This window comes from Heteronotia binoei, unplaced genomic scaffold (genome assembly GCF_032191835.1).
Source record: "Heteronotia binoei isolate CCM8104 ecotype False Entrance Well unplaced genomic scaffold, APGP_CSIRO_Hbin_v1 ptg001654l, whole genome shotgun sequence".
In the NCBI taxonomy this organism is placed as follows: domain Eukaryota; kingdom Metazoa; phylum Chordata; class Lepidosauria; order Squamata; family Gekkonidae; genus Heteronotia; species Heteronotia binoei.
This window is the reverse complement of record NW_026800346.1, coordinates 30,408-47,920: the sequence shown is the minus strand read 5'-3', so window position 1 is coordinate 47,920 and position 17,513 is coordinate 30,408. Positions and strand designations below refer to the sequence as shown.

Below are 17,513 nucleotides of genomic sequence, written 5' to 3'. Positions count from 1 at the left end.
ACCCCTGCTCTAAATGATTAATGCCTTTATTTCTAACAGGCATTGCTCGTTTTCCAGCAACGGTTCCACTTAAGAACACCCTCCAACCATTCACTGACTCAACAAGAAAACAGAGCACAGAAACCGCCAATCTTCTTGGCGTCCTCCTTCCTTCTGGCGGGATGAGATCCAGCCAACATCCCAGGCAGGAGAGAAGCCAGGGGGACTGGAAAAGGAAATTTGTTCCCCTCGAGCAACACGGTTGGCACTTGCACCACAACCAGAATTCACGGCCCAGAAAGGTTAAGGCGGCAACGAAAGGCAGGGGTGCCAGGAACGCAAGGGAAGCGTCTGCCAGCTGGTAAGCCAGTGGCCTGCTTTATCTCAGAGGCACTCAGCACCCCGGCCACTGAGCGGTTTGCTCTTTATCTCTGCAGCACATAAGAGCTTGACAAGTCTCCTGTCCTCACATCTGTGGGGTGTGGGGGGAGAGCCACATTGCTGGCATCTCACTCTTTGCATTGTTAGTTAGTTCTGCCCCAAGTGACGGGAATTCTTCAAGTTTTAAAACATCTGTTTCCTACCACGGAACATCATCTGCCGTGAACTTTGCCAGGTCTCAGAGCTACGCACAAGATCCCTTCCTGGAGAGCCCACACCTAGTTTGGGATGCGAACAATTTTCCTTCTGAGAGGAATTACACCTTCCCTCTCCGCTTGCCATCCTCAAAGAGGCTTTCTGCAGACACTGGAGCCACCAAAACCTAAGCAGCCCTGCGAATCTGCAGTCTCAGTTCCCTTCATTTTGAGAGAGCCATTTTGGTGTAGTGGTTAAGTGCGCAGACTCTGATCTGGAAAAACCGGGTTTGAATCCCCACTCCTCCAATTGCACCTGCTGGAATTTGTTGTCACAACAAGCCTTTTTCCTAGTTCAAGCATATTGCATACAGATGACAACAGTGCATGTACATATTTTTAGACATTTGGAAACATTTTGGGATGTTTTTCTGCAGACTTGCCACCATTATGGTTATATATGGTAACATGTTTTATGTCTTCTGTTTAGGATAATTAAAAATTAATCAAAACATACTCTGGCAGTTAATGAAGCTTTAATATAGGTTGTCCAAATCCTGTTTTATCCGATCCCTCTTTTTTTCATTGCACGTTATACTTAAGGTGTATTAAACTTTTTTAAAAACCTATTTGTCTTCAGAAGCCAAAGTGCATTCAAAAGTGTATGAAAAGGACCAAGAGTTGACTTCGGGTCAGTGCTGACTTAAATGTGATTTAATCTGGGTAGCGGTCTTCAATTCATTACAGATTTATCTAACCTTTGTCACCAGCACTGACAACATATTCTTCAGCCCACCTTGCTGAAAAAATGCTTGCTTTGAAATCAGCATCTCTCAATGTGGATCTAGGGGGAGGTGTTTATCAGTTTCCTGCATTGTGCAGGGGGTGGGACTAGATGACCCTGGGGGTCCCTTCCAACTCTAGGATTCTATGATTCCTCGGGAGGTGGTGGGCTCTCCTTCCTTGGAGGTTTTTCAACAGAGGCTGGATGGCCATCTGACAGCAATGAAGACCCTGTGGATTTAGGGGGAGGGGTTTGTGAGTTTCCTGCATTGTGCAGGGGGTGGGACTAGATGACCCTATAGGTCCCTTCCAACTCTTGGATTCTCCTTCCTTGGAGGTTTTTGAACAGAGGATAGATGGCCATCTTACAGCAATGAAGATCCTGTGAATTTAGGGGGACGTGTTTGTGAGTTTCCTGCATTGTGCAGGGGGTTGGACTAGATGACCCTAGAGGTCCCTTCCAACTCTAGGATTCTTTGATTCTAGGTTTTTCAACAGAGGCTAGATGGCCACCTGACAGCAATGAAGATCCTGTGAATTTAGGGGGAGGTGTTTGTGAGTTTCCTGCATTGTGCAGGGGGTTGGACTAGATGACCCTGGAGGTCCCTTCCAACTCTAGGATTCTATGATTTCTAACTCCCAATGATTTCTTTCCTAATGAATGCATAGGCAACCGTGTTGGATTTACCTTCAGAGGACTTCCACGCCTTCCAGAGATCTTCAACGCTGATGAGATTGTCCTCCCCGTGGAAGGTGCTATGCTGGAGTGTCGGATCGTGGTAATTCAGATCTTCCCTGAGGAACTGGAAGAAAACAGCACAACGTCAATCAGCTGCAGAAGGGAATGCTATCAACAGCTACTTCAAGCCGGCTGTGGAAAGAGTATTCCGCTTAGATAGGTGACATCAAATACCGTTCAAGCTACAGCAAGCTTCGGGCAAGTGACAGTCTCAGTTTAATCTCACAAAATCATAGAGACGGCAGGGGTCATAGAGGCCATCCAGTCCAGCCCCCTGCTCAATGCAGGATCAGCCTAGAGCAGGGGTGTCAAACATGCAGCCTGGGGGCTGAATCGGGCCCCCGGAGGGCTCCTATCAGGCCCCCACGCAACTGGCTCTTGTCTACTTCCTTCTCCCACTCTCTTGCTTCCTTCTGCGTCTCAGCTTGCTTTGCAAGGCTTGCTCAATCGCACAGCAGAGCTACAGAGGAAAACCTGGGGAGGGAGGGAAAGAGCCAGAGCTTCCTTTGTCCAGTTCCCTCGATCACACCGGAGAGATACAAAGAAACCACCGTTAAGACCAACAAGTACGAATGTTTTAAGCATGATTTATTTGATTTAAACAAAAAATAAAAATAAAAACCTTTAGTCATGTTCGTCTGTGTCCTTTAAAAAGTTTATATCTCTGCTACCTAATCTTAAATAGGTGCACACATGGCCCAGCTCGACAAGGTCTCATTTATGCCAGATCCGGCCCTCATAACATACGAATTTGACACCCCTGGCACGAGTCGGAGAATCCCTGACAAGCATTTCTCCAGCTGCTGCTTAAAGACCGCCACAGTAAGTGGGACCTTATGAAGAAAGGTTAAAGCGTTGGGGCTCTTGAGCTTGGAGAAATGTCGACTGCAAGGTGACATGAGAGAGGTTTACAAGATAATGCATGGGATGGAGAAAGTAGAGAAAGAAGTACCTTTCTCCCTTTCTCACAATACAAGAACTCGTGGGCATTCGATGAAATTGCTGAGCAGACAGGTTAAAACGGATAAAAGGAAGTCCTTCTTCACCCAAAGGGTGATTAACATGTGGAATTCACTGCCACAGGAGGTGGTGGCGGCCACAAGCATGGCCATCTTCAAGAGGGGGTTAGATAAAAATATGGAGCAGAGGTCCATCAGTAGCTATTAGCCACAGTGTGTATATATAAGGGGACCAAGTCCTATAACGAAAAGTTGAAGGAGCTGGGGATGTTCAGCCTGGAGAGGAGGTGGCTGAGAGGTGATAGGATCACCAACTTCAAGTACTTGAAGGGCTGTCCTATAGAGGGTGGGTTGGATTGTTTTCTTTGGCCCTGGAAGGTAGGACCAGAACCAACGGGTTGAAATTAAATCAAAAGAGTTTCCGGCTCCACATGAGGAAGAACTTCCTGACCATTAGAGCGATTCCTCAGTGGAACAGGCTTCCTCCTTGGGAGGTGGTGGGCTCTCCTTCCTTGGAGGTTTTGAACAGAGGCTAGATGGCCATCTGACAGCGATGAGGATCCTGTGAATATAGGGGGAGGGGTTTGTGAGTTTCCTAAATTGTGCAGGGGGTTGGACTAGATGACCCTGGAGATCCCTTCCTCCTTGGGAGGTGGTGGGCTCTCCTTCCTTGGAGGTTCTTCAACAGAGGCTAGATGGCCATCTGACAGCAATGAAGATCCTGTGAATTTAGGGGGACGTGTTCGTGAGTTTCCTACCTTGTGCAGGGGGTTGGACTAAATGACCTTGGAGGTCCCTTCCAACCCTAGGATTCTAGGATTCCAAATCTACGCAGGCCTGCCCGACAGACCTCCTTTGCCCCCTGCTCTCTTTCCACCTGCTTCCTGGCTTTGCAGAGCAGCTGGAAGGACAGGTTTCTTACCTGTAACTGGTGATCTTCGAGTGGTCATCTGTGCAATCACACATATGGGGTAATCCGCAGGATTGGCCCCGACCTCGGAGAGTTCAAAGCAATCTTGATCGTAGATCTGGCGCGCCTCCCACTTGTCCTGGGAGGAGACAGCTACTGCGCATGCCTGGACAAGGGGGAGGTGCTTAGCCACTCAGTTTCTTCCCGCCGCCGGATAGGTGGAAATAACTGTGCTTACTAGCTTCCAGCAGCGGGGAAGGCTGGGTGGGTCTGTGTGATTGCACAGATGACCACTCGAAGATCACCAGTTACAGGTAAGAAACCTGTCCATCTTCTTCGTGGTCTCTGTGCATTCACACATATGGGTGATTAGCGAGCCATTTCTTCGGAGGTGGGTGCTGGACCTGTAAGAACATGAAGGGTTAGAGCGTAACGTAATGATAGTGGTACTCACAGTGGTTAGTCGAAGATCGATCGTAGCACTGCTTGTCCGAAGGAGGCATCTCGCCGGGCACGGACGTCGAGAGCGTAGTGCGAGGCGAAGGTAGATGTGGAGGACCAGACGGCTGCAGCGCATATGTCCTCTATAGGGATGCCTTTCATGAAGGCAGACGAGGTAGCCACGGCTCTGGTTGAGTGGGCTCGTATATGTTGAGGGATTGGTTGCTTTGCCAGCTGGTAACAGAGTTCGATGGCAGCAACAATCCATTTGGAGAGTCTCTGGGTAGATATTCTGCTGCCCTTATTATGGGTAGCGTAGGTGACAAAGAGTCTAGGGTCTTTACGGATTTGGCGGGTTCTGTCTATGTAGAAGGCTAGGGCTCTCCGTGCATCCAAGTTGTGGAGTGCCCTTTGTCCCGCGTCCGCGGGGTGCTGGAAGAAGGCTGGTATAGTGGACTGTCTTCCTAGGTGAAAGGTAGAGACGACCTTGGGTAGGAAGGTCGGGTCAGGTCGGAGGACCACCGTACTGTTATGAAATATCGTATACGGTGGGTCTGCTCTGAATGCGCAGATGTCACTGGCCCTCTTGCCTGTGGTGAGGGCCGTAAGTAGTGCCGTCTTCCATGACAGCAGGTGTAGTGGGATGGAGGCCATGGGCTCGAAGGGTGGTTTCATGAGTTGGCTCAGGACTAGGGACAGGCTCCAGGTGGGTAGAACTTGTTTGATTGGTGGGTGTAGGCGAATGATGCCCTTGAGGAAAGCTCTGGTCGCGTGGTGAGAGAATACCGTTGTGCCATCGATGCGGGGGTGGAAGGCAGAGATGGCTGCCAGGTGTACCTTCAGGGAAGAATACGACAGACCCGCTCTGGATAGCGTTAAGGTGTAAGTTAGTACCTGAGGTATAGTGGCGAGGTTGGGGTCGAAGTTGTGCTGTGAGGCATAGTGTGAGAAGCGTTTCCACTTAAATAGATAGGATTTCCTAGTAGATGGTTTTCTGGAGTTCACTAGGACCTGACGGACCTCCGGAGGGAAGTCTAGAAACTGATTCTCCAGGCTGTTAATTTGAGCGATGCCGGGTTGTGGTGAAGGACCCTGCCGCCCTGTTGAGAGAGGAGATCCCGTGTTTGAGGGAGCTGGATGAAGGTATTGTTGGACAGGAGCAGCAAGGTCGTAAACCAGGGTTGGCGCGGCCACCATGGAGTTATGAGGATGCAGTTTGTGTGGTCTACCTGAATCTTCTGTAGAACTCTGGTGATAAGTGGAATGGGCGGAAAGAGGTAGTGGAGTGTCCCTTTCCAAGTTTGTATGAAGGCATCCCCCCTGGAGAGGTGGGATGGAGGACCTCTCATGTAGAAGCGGGTGCATTGGGCATTTGACGGTGAAGCAAATACATCTATCTTCGGTTGTCCGAAGATGCTGAATATCTGTCTGATGTATCGGCTGTTGATAGACCACTCGTGGTTGTTGGTGGAGTGGCGGCTCAGGGCGTCTGCCTGGGTGTTCTCGGCCCCTGGTAGGTGTACGGCCGTGAGGAAGATGCCCTGGCTTATGCTCCAGTGCCACAGGGCTAGGGCTTTCTTGCAGAGTCTGACGGAGGCGGTGCCGCCCTGCCTGTTGATGTAAAAGACTGTGGCGATGTTGTCGGAGGTGACCTGGACGTGCTGGTTCCTTAGCGATGGGAGGAAGGACCGCAAAGCCTTGTGCACTGCGATGAGCTCCAGGCAGTTTATGTGGAGAGAGCGTTCGTAGTCTGTCCACTGGCCCTGCACCGTGAGGTCTTCCAAGTGGGCTCCCCATCCCCAGTTGGAGGCATCTGTGGTTACAATCACCGAGGGCGGTGTCTGCTTGAATGGCATGCCCTTGTAGAGGTGATGTTCCTTGGTCCACCATTTGAGGGATGGTACAATGTGTAGTGGAAGGGTGAGCAGTGTGGATTGATGTTGTGTGTGAGGGCGGAAAGTTCTTACGAACCACATTTGGAGGGGACGCATGTGCAGCTTCGCAAACCGCAGAACTGCTGTGGTTGCTGCCATGAGGCCTAACATTCTCTGGAAGGTGAGCGCTGTTTGGGAACGCTGGGCGATGATAGTGTTGGCCAGTGACATTATGGCGAGTGCCCTGTCCTGAGGTAGGAAAGCCGTTTGTGAGAGCGTGGAGATGTCTGCTCCTATGAATTGGATCCTTTGGGTAGGGACTAGTTTGGATTTTGAGAGGTTGACTAGGAGGCCTAAGGTGGCCAGGGTGGAGAGGGTGGTCGAGACGTCCAGTTGTAGTTGCTCCCTGGAATGGGCGACGATCAGCCAGTCGTCTATGTACGGGAAGATTGATATCTGTTGCTGGCGTAATGTGGCTGCTACTACTGCCATGCACTTGGTGAAGACCCTTGGTGCTGTGGAGAGACCGAAGGGAAGGGAGCAGAACTGGAAGTGCTGCTTCCCTATGGCAAACCTGAGGAATCTTCTGTGATGATGGTTGATTGTAATGTGGAAGTAGGCGTCCTGGAGGTCTATGGACGCCATCCATGCTCGTTCTGGGATGAGCGGGAGGATTGCCTGAAGCGTGACCATACGGAATTTCTTGTAGGTTATGTGTAGGTTGAGTTTGCGGAGGTCGAGAATGGGTCGGAGTCCTCCGTCCTTTTTTGGCACCAGGAAGTACCGGGAGTAGAAGCCGGTGCGATGGTATTGGGGTGGGACTGGTTCTATCGCGCCCTTGTCCAGCAGAGACGCGATTTCCGTCTGCAGGGGTGCGGACGGGGGTGTGGTGAGGAACCGGTGGTGCTTTGGAGTGGACGTAAACTCTATTAGGTAGCCTCTTTGAATGATGGCGAGGACCCAGGCGTCGGATGTTATGGTCCTCCAGGCAGTGTAGAATGGTTGTAGTCGTGTTGATGGGTTTGGCTGATGGAGGGAGACTGGACGGCTCGGGGCAGGGAGGTCAGAGAGACGGTTTGGGTGTGGTTGAAGGTTTCTTGGTTGTTTGGCGTCTGTGTTGAAAGGAAGGCTTGGACTGCGGTGGTTTGCGCTTCCATGGTTCCTGTTGTCGTGGGGATCTGTTCCCCTTGTATTGGTTGGACCTCCAGTTCCTTTGTCGATTGGTTTGGGTCAGAGGTTGGGAGACTCCCAGTCGTCTTGCCCTCTTCCTGCCATCGTCTACAGATGTGAGGATGTCATCTGTAGAGGAGCTAAACAGGCCAAGGCCATCAAAGGGCAAATCTTCAACTTTGTATTTGATGTCTGGTTGGAGGGAGGAGGACCTGAGCCACGCGTGTCTGCGGAGTGCTATGGCTGAGGCCAAGGTTCTGGAGGAACACTGTGCAGCGTGACGGGCAGTGTTGATTTGCTGTTTGGTTACTCTGGCCATCTCCTGCAGGGTCGTGGTGGCTGACTTTTGGGATGCCTCGGGCAGGGATGGTACCAATGCGGCGAGGGAGGTGGTCAGGTTGTGGGTGTATGCGGAGAAGCATGCCATGTAGTTGAGGATTTTGGTTGTGGCTGTAGTGAGGGCGTAAATCTTTCTTCCGATGGTGTCGAGTTTTTTGCCCTCCCGTTCTGGTGGTACCGGGTGTCTAGTCTGCTTCGACTTCGAGGACGAATGTACAATGATCGAGTTCGGAGCCGGGTGGGTGAACAGGAACTTGGAATCAGGTGCGTGTATCTTGTACAGCGCTTCAACCCTCTTGGATGTTGGCGGTACCGATGCCGGTTTGTCCCATGCTTCTTTGAGTGTTTCTAGTAGAACGGGGAGCATTGGGAGAGAAGAGCTGGATGGAAGATCCGCGTGGACTAGATCAAAAACGACGTCCGAGACTCTGGGGGCGTCCGTATTGAGCTTTAGATTTAGCGAGCTTGCCATGTTTGCTACCAGGTCGAGGTAGGATCTTGGGCCTTCAGACGGTGATAAGTCTGCTGGCTTGGCTATGTCGGAGTCTGGGGATTGTAGGTCCGAACCCGAAGAGTGGTCGGAGTCGGAGAGCTCCTCCTCGGATCCGTCGTCGGTTCCTTGAGGTAGGTCGGGCTGTGTTGTCTTGGGAGCCGTGTGTAGGGATTCTAGTGGTGACGGGAGCTTCGGTTCGGCGCCGAGGTCCGTAGGGTCGTCATGGTGAAGCGATTCGATCGAAGCAGTTTGGAGTCTGTGTGTGCGATCTCGGTAGCGCGGAGACTCTTGGTAGCTGTGGTAATGGCGATCATGGGATGGTGATCGTCGGTGCCGTCTTCGGTGCCGTGGGGATGGAGACCTAGATCTCGATGGAGAGTAATAGTAGTGTCTCCCCCTGCGGTGGCTGCGAGAGCGCCGGCGGCTGCGGGACCTGGTGCGGCGGCGACTGCGGGACCTGGTGCGGCGGCGGCTGCGGGACCTGGTACGGCGGCGACTGCGGGACCTGGTGTGTCGGCGACTGCGGGACCTGGTGCGTTTGCGACTGTGAGATCGAGGTCTAGTCAGGGGATCTCTCGGGGTCGAGGGTTCTCTGGTGAGCGCGTGGGCGTCTATCGGCTGTGAGAGATCTACGAATTTAGTGGGGTCGAGAGTGTGGGTCCTAACGGATGCGGTAGAGTGCGTATCCAGCAGCTGGTCTGGTGGGGAATTCGGAATGGACGGCGACTTTGATGAGATGCGGATGATTTCCAACGGAGTGATTGACGGTGTTGCCGTCGACTTCGACGTCGGAGTCTTCGGCATCGATCCGGAGGCAGTGGCGGTCGGGTTCGAGGCCTTCGGTTTGGTGGTCGGGTTCGAGGCCGAGTCGAGAGGGCGGGTCTTATGCTTTTTTGAGCTAGTGCTGCCCGTCGGGTCCGAGTGGGCGGAATCGGAGCGGCGACGCTTTTTGGGGTCGTCCGACTTCTTAGAGTGCTTGCCGGTCTTAGGCTTACAGGGAGTCTGTGCCACGGAAGCTGCCGACTGCGCCTCTCCCACGAGGTGTGGGGAAGATGGCGCGGGTTGTTGTTGTCCGCCACGCGGCATGGCCGGTCGGAGTGAGGTTTCCATGAGGTGGCTCTTGAGTCTTGCGGCGCGGTTCTTGCGGGCCTGTTTGCCAAATTGGCTGCAGTGCACGCAGGAGTCTGGACGGTGTGCCTCTCCAAGGCAGAACAAGCAAAGAGAGTGGCCGTCGGACGAGGGGATTTTTGAGGAGCAGCTGGTACAGCGTTTAAAGATTATCTTGTCCCTTCCTTCCATCCGCCCGGGAGGGGGGGGGGGGAGGGAGGGGGAAAGTCCAGAAAGATAGTAAGAGGAGGCTTTTTTTTTTTTTTTTTTTTTTATACGATACCAGGAGAAGTAGAAGATGAAGAATTGAAGCGAAGAGAAGGTAGTTGTTGGAGATTGCAATGAAGAAGTTGGAGATCAACGAGGAAGGTGCGATCCGGTCGGCGGTAAGGAAGAAACTGAGTGGCTAAGCACCTCCCCCTTGTCCAGGCATGCGCAGTAGCTGTCTCCTCCCAGGACAAGTGGGAGGCGCGCCAGATCTACGATCAAGATTGCTTTGAACTCTCCGAGGTCGGGGCCAATCCTGCGGATTACCCCATATGTGTGAATGCACAGAGACCACGAAGAAGATCAGGGAGGGGAGAGAGGTTTCCGCAGCTCAGTTCTACCAACAGCTGCCCACTTGGCGGCACAAACACACAGGGCTAGTCTGGTCGGCAGTGAGCTAAGAAACCCTAAGAGAGTTATTGGGTGTGGGGGGGGGGGGAAGGCACACAAAGATAAAGATGTCAAGAAGAGGAATTCCTGTTCACAGTGTGAATCCTGCCGATTCATCTTCACTGATGGGAAGCTAAGAATAGAGCAGCCCCACTGCGCCCCTCAGTTGCATCTGAATATATACAGCTCTCTTTTCCCTCAGTCTTCTTAGCACCAGCCACCTGAAGTGTCTTTCCCCAGCTGTGACAGGAGAAAAGCACAAATTCAAAAGCCAGCAAGATGGGCTGCTTCTTGCAACGGAAAAGCTGGATTAGGGCTCTCTCAGGAGCACTCGCAACGATACCTGAGCCTCCTCTAAGGGAAGTATCATGATGCCCCTGTATAAATCAACAGTGCGGCCTCATTTGGAGTACTGTGTACAATTCTGGTCACCACACCTCAGAAAAGATATTATAGCATTGCAAAAAATGCAGAAAGGGGCAACTGGAATGATTCAAGGGCTGGAACACTTTCCCTATGAAGAAAGGTTAAAACGCTTGGGGCTCTTTAGCTTGGAGAAACGTCGACTGCGGGGTGACATGATAGAGGTTTACAAGATAATGCATGGGATGGAGAAAGTAGAGAAAGAAGTACTTTTCTCCCTTTCTCACAATACAAGAACTCGTGGGCATTCGATGAAATTGCTGAGCAGTCGGGAGTAGGAAGGGAACTGAAAACAAATCAGCCAGTATCATAATGCCCCTGTATAAATCGATGGTGCGGTCTCATTTGGAGTACTGTGTGCAGTTCTGGTCGCCGCACCTCAAAAAGGATATTATAGCATTGGAGAAAGTCCAGAGAAGGGCAACTAGAATGATTAAAGGGCTGGAGCACTTTCCCTATGAAGAAAGGTTGAAACGCTTGGGGCTCTTTAGCTTGGAGAAACGTCGACTGCGGGGTGACATGATAGAGGTTTACAAGATAATGCACGGGATGGAGAAAGTAGAGAAAGAAGTACTTTTCTCCCTTTCATACAATACCACAGGGGTGGCCAACAGTAGCTCTCCAGGTTTTTTGCCTACAACTCCATCAGCACCAGCCAGCATGGTCAATGGCTGGGGCTGATGGGAGTTGTAGGCAAAAAACATCTGGAGAGCTACCGTTGGCCACCCCTGCAATACAAGAACTCATGGACATTCAATGAAATTTCCGAGCAGTCGGGAAGTCCTTTTTCACCCAAAGGGTTATTAACGTGTGGAATTCACTGCCGCAGGAGGTGGTGGCGGCTGCAAGCATAGATGGCTTCAAGAGGGGATTGCAGAAACATCTGGAGCAGAGGTCTATCAGTCGCTATTAGCCACAGTGTGTCATTGGAACTCTCTGTCTGGGGCAGTGATGCTCTGTATTCTTGGTTCTTTGGGGGGGGGGCAACAGTGGGAGGACTTCTAGAGTCCTGGCCCCACTGGTGGACCTCCTGAAGGCAGTGGGCTTTTTGGCCACTGTGTGACACAGAATGTTGGGACTGGGTGGGCCACTGGCCTGATCCAACATGATCTCTCTTATGTTCTTCTGCCTGGGGCAGTGATGCTCTGTCTTCTTGGTGCTTGGGGGGGAGGCACAGTGGGAGAGCTTTTAGTGTCCTGGGTCCACTGATGGACCTCCTGATGGCATTTGATTTTTTTGGCCACTGTGTGACACAGAGTGTTGGACTGGGTGGGCCATTGGCCTGATCCAACATGGCTTCTCTTATTTTCTTATGTCTGGGGCAGTGATGCTCTCTATTCTTGGTGCTTGGGGGGGCAACAGTGTAAGGCGTTCTAGTGTCCTGACCCCACTGGTGGACCTCCTGATGTCATCTGTGTTTTTTGGCCCCTGTGTGACACAGAGTGTTGGACTGGATGGGCACTGGCCTGATCCAACATGAACATAAGAATATAAGAGAAGCCATGTTGGATCAGGCCAATGGCCCATCAAGTCCAACACTCTGTGTCACACAGTGGCAAAAAAATTTATATACACACATACACATGGCTTCTCTTATGTTCTTATGCGACACAGAGTGTTGGACTGGATGGGCCATGGGCCTGATCCAACAGGGCTTCTCTTGTATTCTTATGCGACACAGAGTGTTGGACTGGATGGGCCATGGGCCTGATCCAACAGGGCTTCTCTTGTATTCTTATGTGACACAGAGTGTTGGACTGGAGGGGCCATTGGCCTGATCCAACAGGGCTTCTCTTATGTTCTTATGTGACACAGAGTGTTGGACTGGAGGGGCCACTGGCCTGATCCAACAGGGCTTCTCATGTTCTTAAGTGACACAGAGTGTTGGACTGGAGGGGCCATTGGCATGATCCAACAGGGCTTCTCTTATGTTCTTATGTGACACAGAGTGTTGGACTGGAGGGGCCACTGGCCTGATCCAACAGGGCTTCTCTTATGTTCTTATGTGACACAGAGTGTTGGACTGCAGGGGCCACTGGCCTGATCCAACAGGGCTTCTCTTATGTTCTTATGTGACACAGAGTGTTGGACTGGAGGGGCCACTGGCCCCTGAGGTGGCGGGCCTAGCTTGCTTGGGAAATTATAAATGTTTCTATGCAAATGCTAGAAGTGTCCGAAGTAAAATTGGTGAATTGGAATGTTTAGTGTTGGGAGAAAACATAGACATTGTGGGAATTTCAGAAACTTGGTGGAATGAGGAGAATCAGTGGGACACGGTGATTCCTGGATATAAGTTATATCGGAAGGATAGGGAGGGAAGGGTTGGAGGTGGGGTGGCTCTGTACGTCAGAGAGGATATACGGTCCAGTAAGACTGAGGTCAGAGAATTAGATTCCCTTTTAGAAATGCTTTGGGTTGAAATAGAGGGCCCAAAAGGAAATTTAACTATGGGAGTTTGTTATCGCCCACCAAATGAAAAGAGAGAGGACGATTATAATATGATGGAGGGATTAAAGATAGCGGCTAAACGTAAAAACTGTGTCGTAATAGGTGATTTTAACTACCCGCAGATTGATTGGGTCAATATGTGTTCTGGTCGAGAGAAAGAGATTGAGTTTCTTGATGCTCTCAATGACTGTGCTATGGAGCAGATGGTCTCAGAACCTACCAGGGGTGGGGCGATCCTGGATCTGGTCCTAAGTAATGCCCAAGACTTGGTGAGAGACGTAAAAGTGATTGCGCCGCTTGGGAACAGTGACCATAATGTTATTGATTTCACCATTTGTATAAATAGGGAGTTGCCCAAAAAGACCGCCACAACCACATTTAACTTTAAAAGGGGTAAATTCTCTGAGATGAGGAGGCATGTGAGGAGGAAACTGAAAGGAAAGGTAAATACGGTCAAAACCCTTGGGGAAGCTTGGAGACTATTTAAAACTATAATCCTAGAAGCTCAGATAAAATACATACCACAAGTTAGGAAAGGCACAAACAGGTATAAGAAGAGGCCAGCATGGTTAACAAACAAAGTAATGGAAGCTGTAAAAGGTAAGAAGGACTCCTTTAAGCGGTGGAAAACCAGTCCAAGTGAGATTAATAAAAGGGAACACAGGCAGTGGCAAATCAAATGCAAGACTGTGATCAGGCAGGCAAAAAGGGACTATGAGGAGCATATTGCAAAAAACATAAAGACCAACAATAAAAATTTCTTCAAATATATTAGAAGTAGGAAACCAGCCAGGGAAGCAGTGGGGCCCTTGGATGACCATGGGGTAAAAGGATTACTGAAGGAGGATGGGGAAATGGCTGAGAAGCTGAATGCATTTTTTGCCTCCGTCTTCACCGTGGAAGATGAGAAGTGTTTGCCCGCCCCAGAACCACTAATATTGGAAGGGGTGTTGAAAGACCTGAGTCAGATTGAGGTGACAAAAGAGGAGGTCCTACAACTAATAGACAAATTAAAAACTAATAAGTCACCGGGTCCGGATGGCATACATCCGAGAGTTCTGAAAGAACTCAAAGTTGAACTTGTGGATCTTCTAACAAAAATCTGTAATCTTTCATTGAAATCTGCCTCCGTTCCTGAGGACTGGAAGGTAGCAAATGTCACCCCCATCTTTAAAAAGGGTTCCAGAGGAGATCCGGGAAATTACAGGCCAGTCAGTCTGACTTCAATACCGGGAAAGTTGGTAGAAACCATTATCAAGGACAGAATGAGTAGGCACATTGATGAACACGGGTTATTGAGGAAGACTCAGCATGGGTTCTGCAAGGGAAGATCTTGCCTCACTAACCTGTTACATTTCTTTGAGGGGGTGAACAAACATGTGGACAAAGGAGACCCGATAGATGTTGTTTACCTTGACTTCCAGAAAGCTTTTGATAAAGTTCCTCATCAAAGGCTCCTTAGAAAGCTTGAGAGTCATGGAGTAAAAGGACAGGTCCTCTTGTGGATCAAAAACTGGCTGAGTAATAGGAAGCAGAGAGTGAGTATAAATGGGCAGTCTTCGCAGTGGAGGACGGTAAGCAGTGGGGTGCCGCAGGGCTCGGTACTGGGTCCCATCCTCTTTAACTTGTTCATAAACGATTTAGAGTTGGGAGTGAGCAGTGAAGTGGCCAAATTTGCGGATGACACTAAATTGTTCAGGGTGGTGAGAACCAGAGAGGATTGTGAGGAACTCCAAAGGGATCTGTTGAGGCTGGGTGAGTGGGCGTCAACGTGGCAGATGCGGTTCAATGTGGCCAAGTGCAAAGTAATGCACATTGGGGCCAAGAATCCCAGCTACAAATACAAGTTGATGGGGTGTGAACTGGCAGAGACAGACCAAGAGAGAGATCTTGGGGTCATGGTAGATAATTCACTGAAAATGTCAAGACAGTGTGCGTTTGCAATAAAAAAGGCCAACGCCATGCTGGGAATTATTAGGAAGGGAATTGAAAACAAATCAGCCAGTATCATAATGCCCCTGTATAAATCGATGGTGCGGTCTCATTTGGAGTACTGTGTGCAGTTCTGGTCGCCGCACCTCAAAAAGGATATTATAGCATTGGAGAAAGTTCAGAAAAGGGCAACTAAAATGATTAAAGGGCTGGAACACCTTCCCTATGAAGAAAGGTTGAAACGCTTAGGGCTCTTTAGCTTGGAGAAACGTCGACTGAGGGGTGACATGATAGAAGTTTACAAGATAATGCATGGGATGGAGAAAGTAGAGAAAGAAGTACTTTTCTCCCTTTCTCACAATACAAGAACTCGTGGGCATTCGATGAAATTGCTGAGCAGACAGGTTAAAACGGATAAAAGGAAGTACTTCTTCACCCAAAGGGTGATTAACATGTGGAATTCACTGCCACAGGAGGTGGTGGCGTCCACAAGCATAGCCACCTTCAAGAAGGGTTAGATAAAAATATGGAACAGAGGTCCATCAGTGGCTATTAGCCACAGTGTGTGTGTGTGTGTGTGTGTGTGTGTGTATGTATATATATATATATATATATATATATATATATATATATATATATATATATATATATATATATATATATATATTTGGCCGCTGTGTGACACAGAATGTTGGACTGGATGGGCCATTGGCCTGATCTAACATGGCTTCTCTTATGTTCTTATGTTCTTATGATCCAACAGGGCTTCTCTTATGTTCTTATGTGACACAGAGTGTTGGACTGGAGGGGCCACTGGCCTGATCCAACAGGGCTTCTCTTATGTTCTTAAGGTCCTTGGCACCATGGTGGAGAGCTTGCTGGGCAGAAGTGAGGTCTTAGGTTCAATCATCAGTCCTCAGAGGGCTGTTGTCTTGGTCCCTCTTATCTGTGGCACCGCCTCTCCACCTCCACTCAACCACAACAGGTCAGCTAGGGCTTCTGCAGATGCCAACGTGCCAACGTGCAAATGGGCAAAAATCAACAACTGCCCGTCCGTGTGCTTTCTCCCTTGTGCCCCCCACCTTGTGGAATCGGCTGCAGGAGGTGAGGAAAGCTCCCACTGACCTGGCTTTCTGCAAACAATACAAGACTGACCTATTCAAGAGGGCTTTTCTACATAGGCAAGCTACCGCATGGTTCACAGACCTGCAAGGTCAAATGATCAGGGACTGTGACCTATGCAGCTTCTGCAACTAGGATCCTGTTATGTAATTTTTGCATTGCTTAAAGTGTGTACCACTACCTATGCTCTGCTTCAACTCTTTCTGGTGTCAGACTTCTACAATCCTAATGCATCAGTTACTGGACATCCTACGGTACCGACCTACGATATATAATCGCCCTAGAGTCCCCCTAAGAAAGGCAGGAATAAAAAGGCAGGAATAAATGACATGAATTAACAAAACATGTAAACATAGAAAGTCTTGTGCTGGATGGACTAACGGCACAAGGCAGCCTCCTGTGTCCATCTGTTCATATATGACAAAATAAAACTGACTAACCAGAAACATGCAAAAGAACACAAGACTCTGTAGCTTAGAGGGAACATTGGTTTGGTGTAGTGGTGAAGTGCGCGGACTCTTATCTGGGAGAACTGGGTTTGATTCTCCACTCCTCCACTTGCACATGCTGGAAGGGCCTTGGGTCAGCCAGAGCTCTCTTATCTGGGAGAACCGGTTTGATTCTCCACTCCTCCACTTGCACATGCTGGAAGGGCCTTGGGTCAGCCAGAGCTCTTTTATCTGGGAGAACCGGTTTGATTCCCCACTCCTCCACTTGCAACTGCTGGAATGGCCTTGGGTCAGCCACAGCTCTCTTCTCTGGGAGAACCGGGTTTGATTCCCCACTCCTCCACTTGCACATGCTGGAATGGCCTTGGGTCAGCCACAGCTCTCTTATCTGGGAGAACCGGGTTGGATTCCCCACTCCTCTGCTTGTAGCTGCTGGAAGGGCCTTGGGTCAGCCAGAGCTCTCTTATCTGGGAGAACTGGGTTGGATTCCCCACTCCTCCGCTTGTAGCTGCTGGAATGGCCTTGGGTCAGCCAGAGCTCTCTTATCTTGGAGAACTGGGTTTGATTCTCCACTCCTCCACTTGCACATGCTGGAAGGGCCTTGGGTCAGCCAGAGCTCTCTTATCTGGGAGAACCGGTTTGATTCTCCACTCCTCCACTTGCACATGCTGGAAGGGCCTTGGGTCAGCCAGAGCTCTTTTATCTGGGAGAACCGGTTTGATTCCCCACTCCTCCACTTGCAGCTGCTGGAATGGCCTTGCTTGGGTCAGCCAGAGCTCTCTTATCTGGGAGAACCGGTTTGATTCCCCACTCCTCCACTTGCAGCTGCTGGAATGGCCTTGGGTCAGCCAGAGCTCTCTTCTCTGGGAGAACCGGGTTTGATTCTCCACTCCTCCACTTGCACATGCTGGAAGGGCCTTGGGTCAGCCAGAGCTCTTTTATCTGGGAGAACCGGTTTGATTCCCCACTCCTCCACTTGCAGCTGCTGGAATGGCCTTGGGTCAGCCATGGCTCTCTTATCTGGGAGAACCGGGTTGGATTCCCCACTCCTCTGCTTGTAGCTGCTGGAATGGCCTTGGGTCAGCCAGAGCTCTCTTCTCTGGGAGAACCGGG

The 17,513-nt window shown here is 50.2% G+C and overlaps 1 protein-coding gene across 1 annotated transcript in view; it reads right to left on the bottom strand.

The window, feature by feature from the left end:
- The window catches only part of LOC132565776 (stromal interaction molecule 1-like), a gene marked incomplete at its 5' end in the record, with an annotated part of 48,217 nt that overhangs the window by 10,590 nt on the left and 20,114 nt on the right, over positions 1 to 17,513 (bottom strand). The window contains one exon of the mRNA XM_060230504.1: positions 2,026 to 2,140. Coding sequence (XP_060086487.1) covers positions 2,026 to 2,140 — 115 coding nt within the window. The remainder of the gene's footprint in view (positions 1 to 2,025; positions 2,141 to 17,513) is intronic.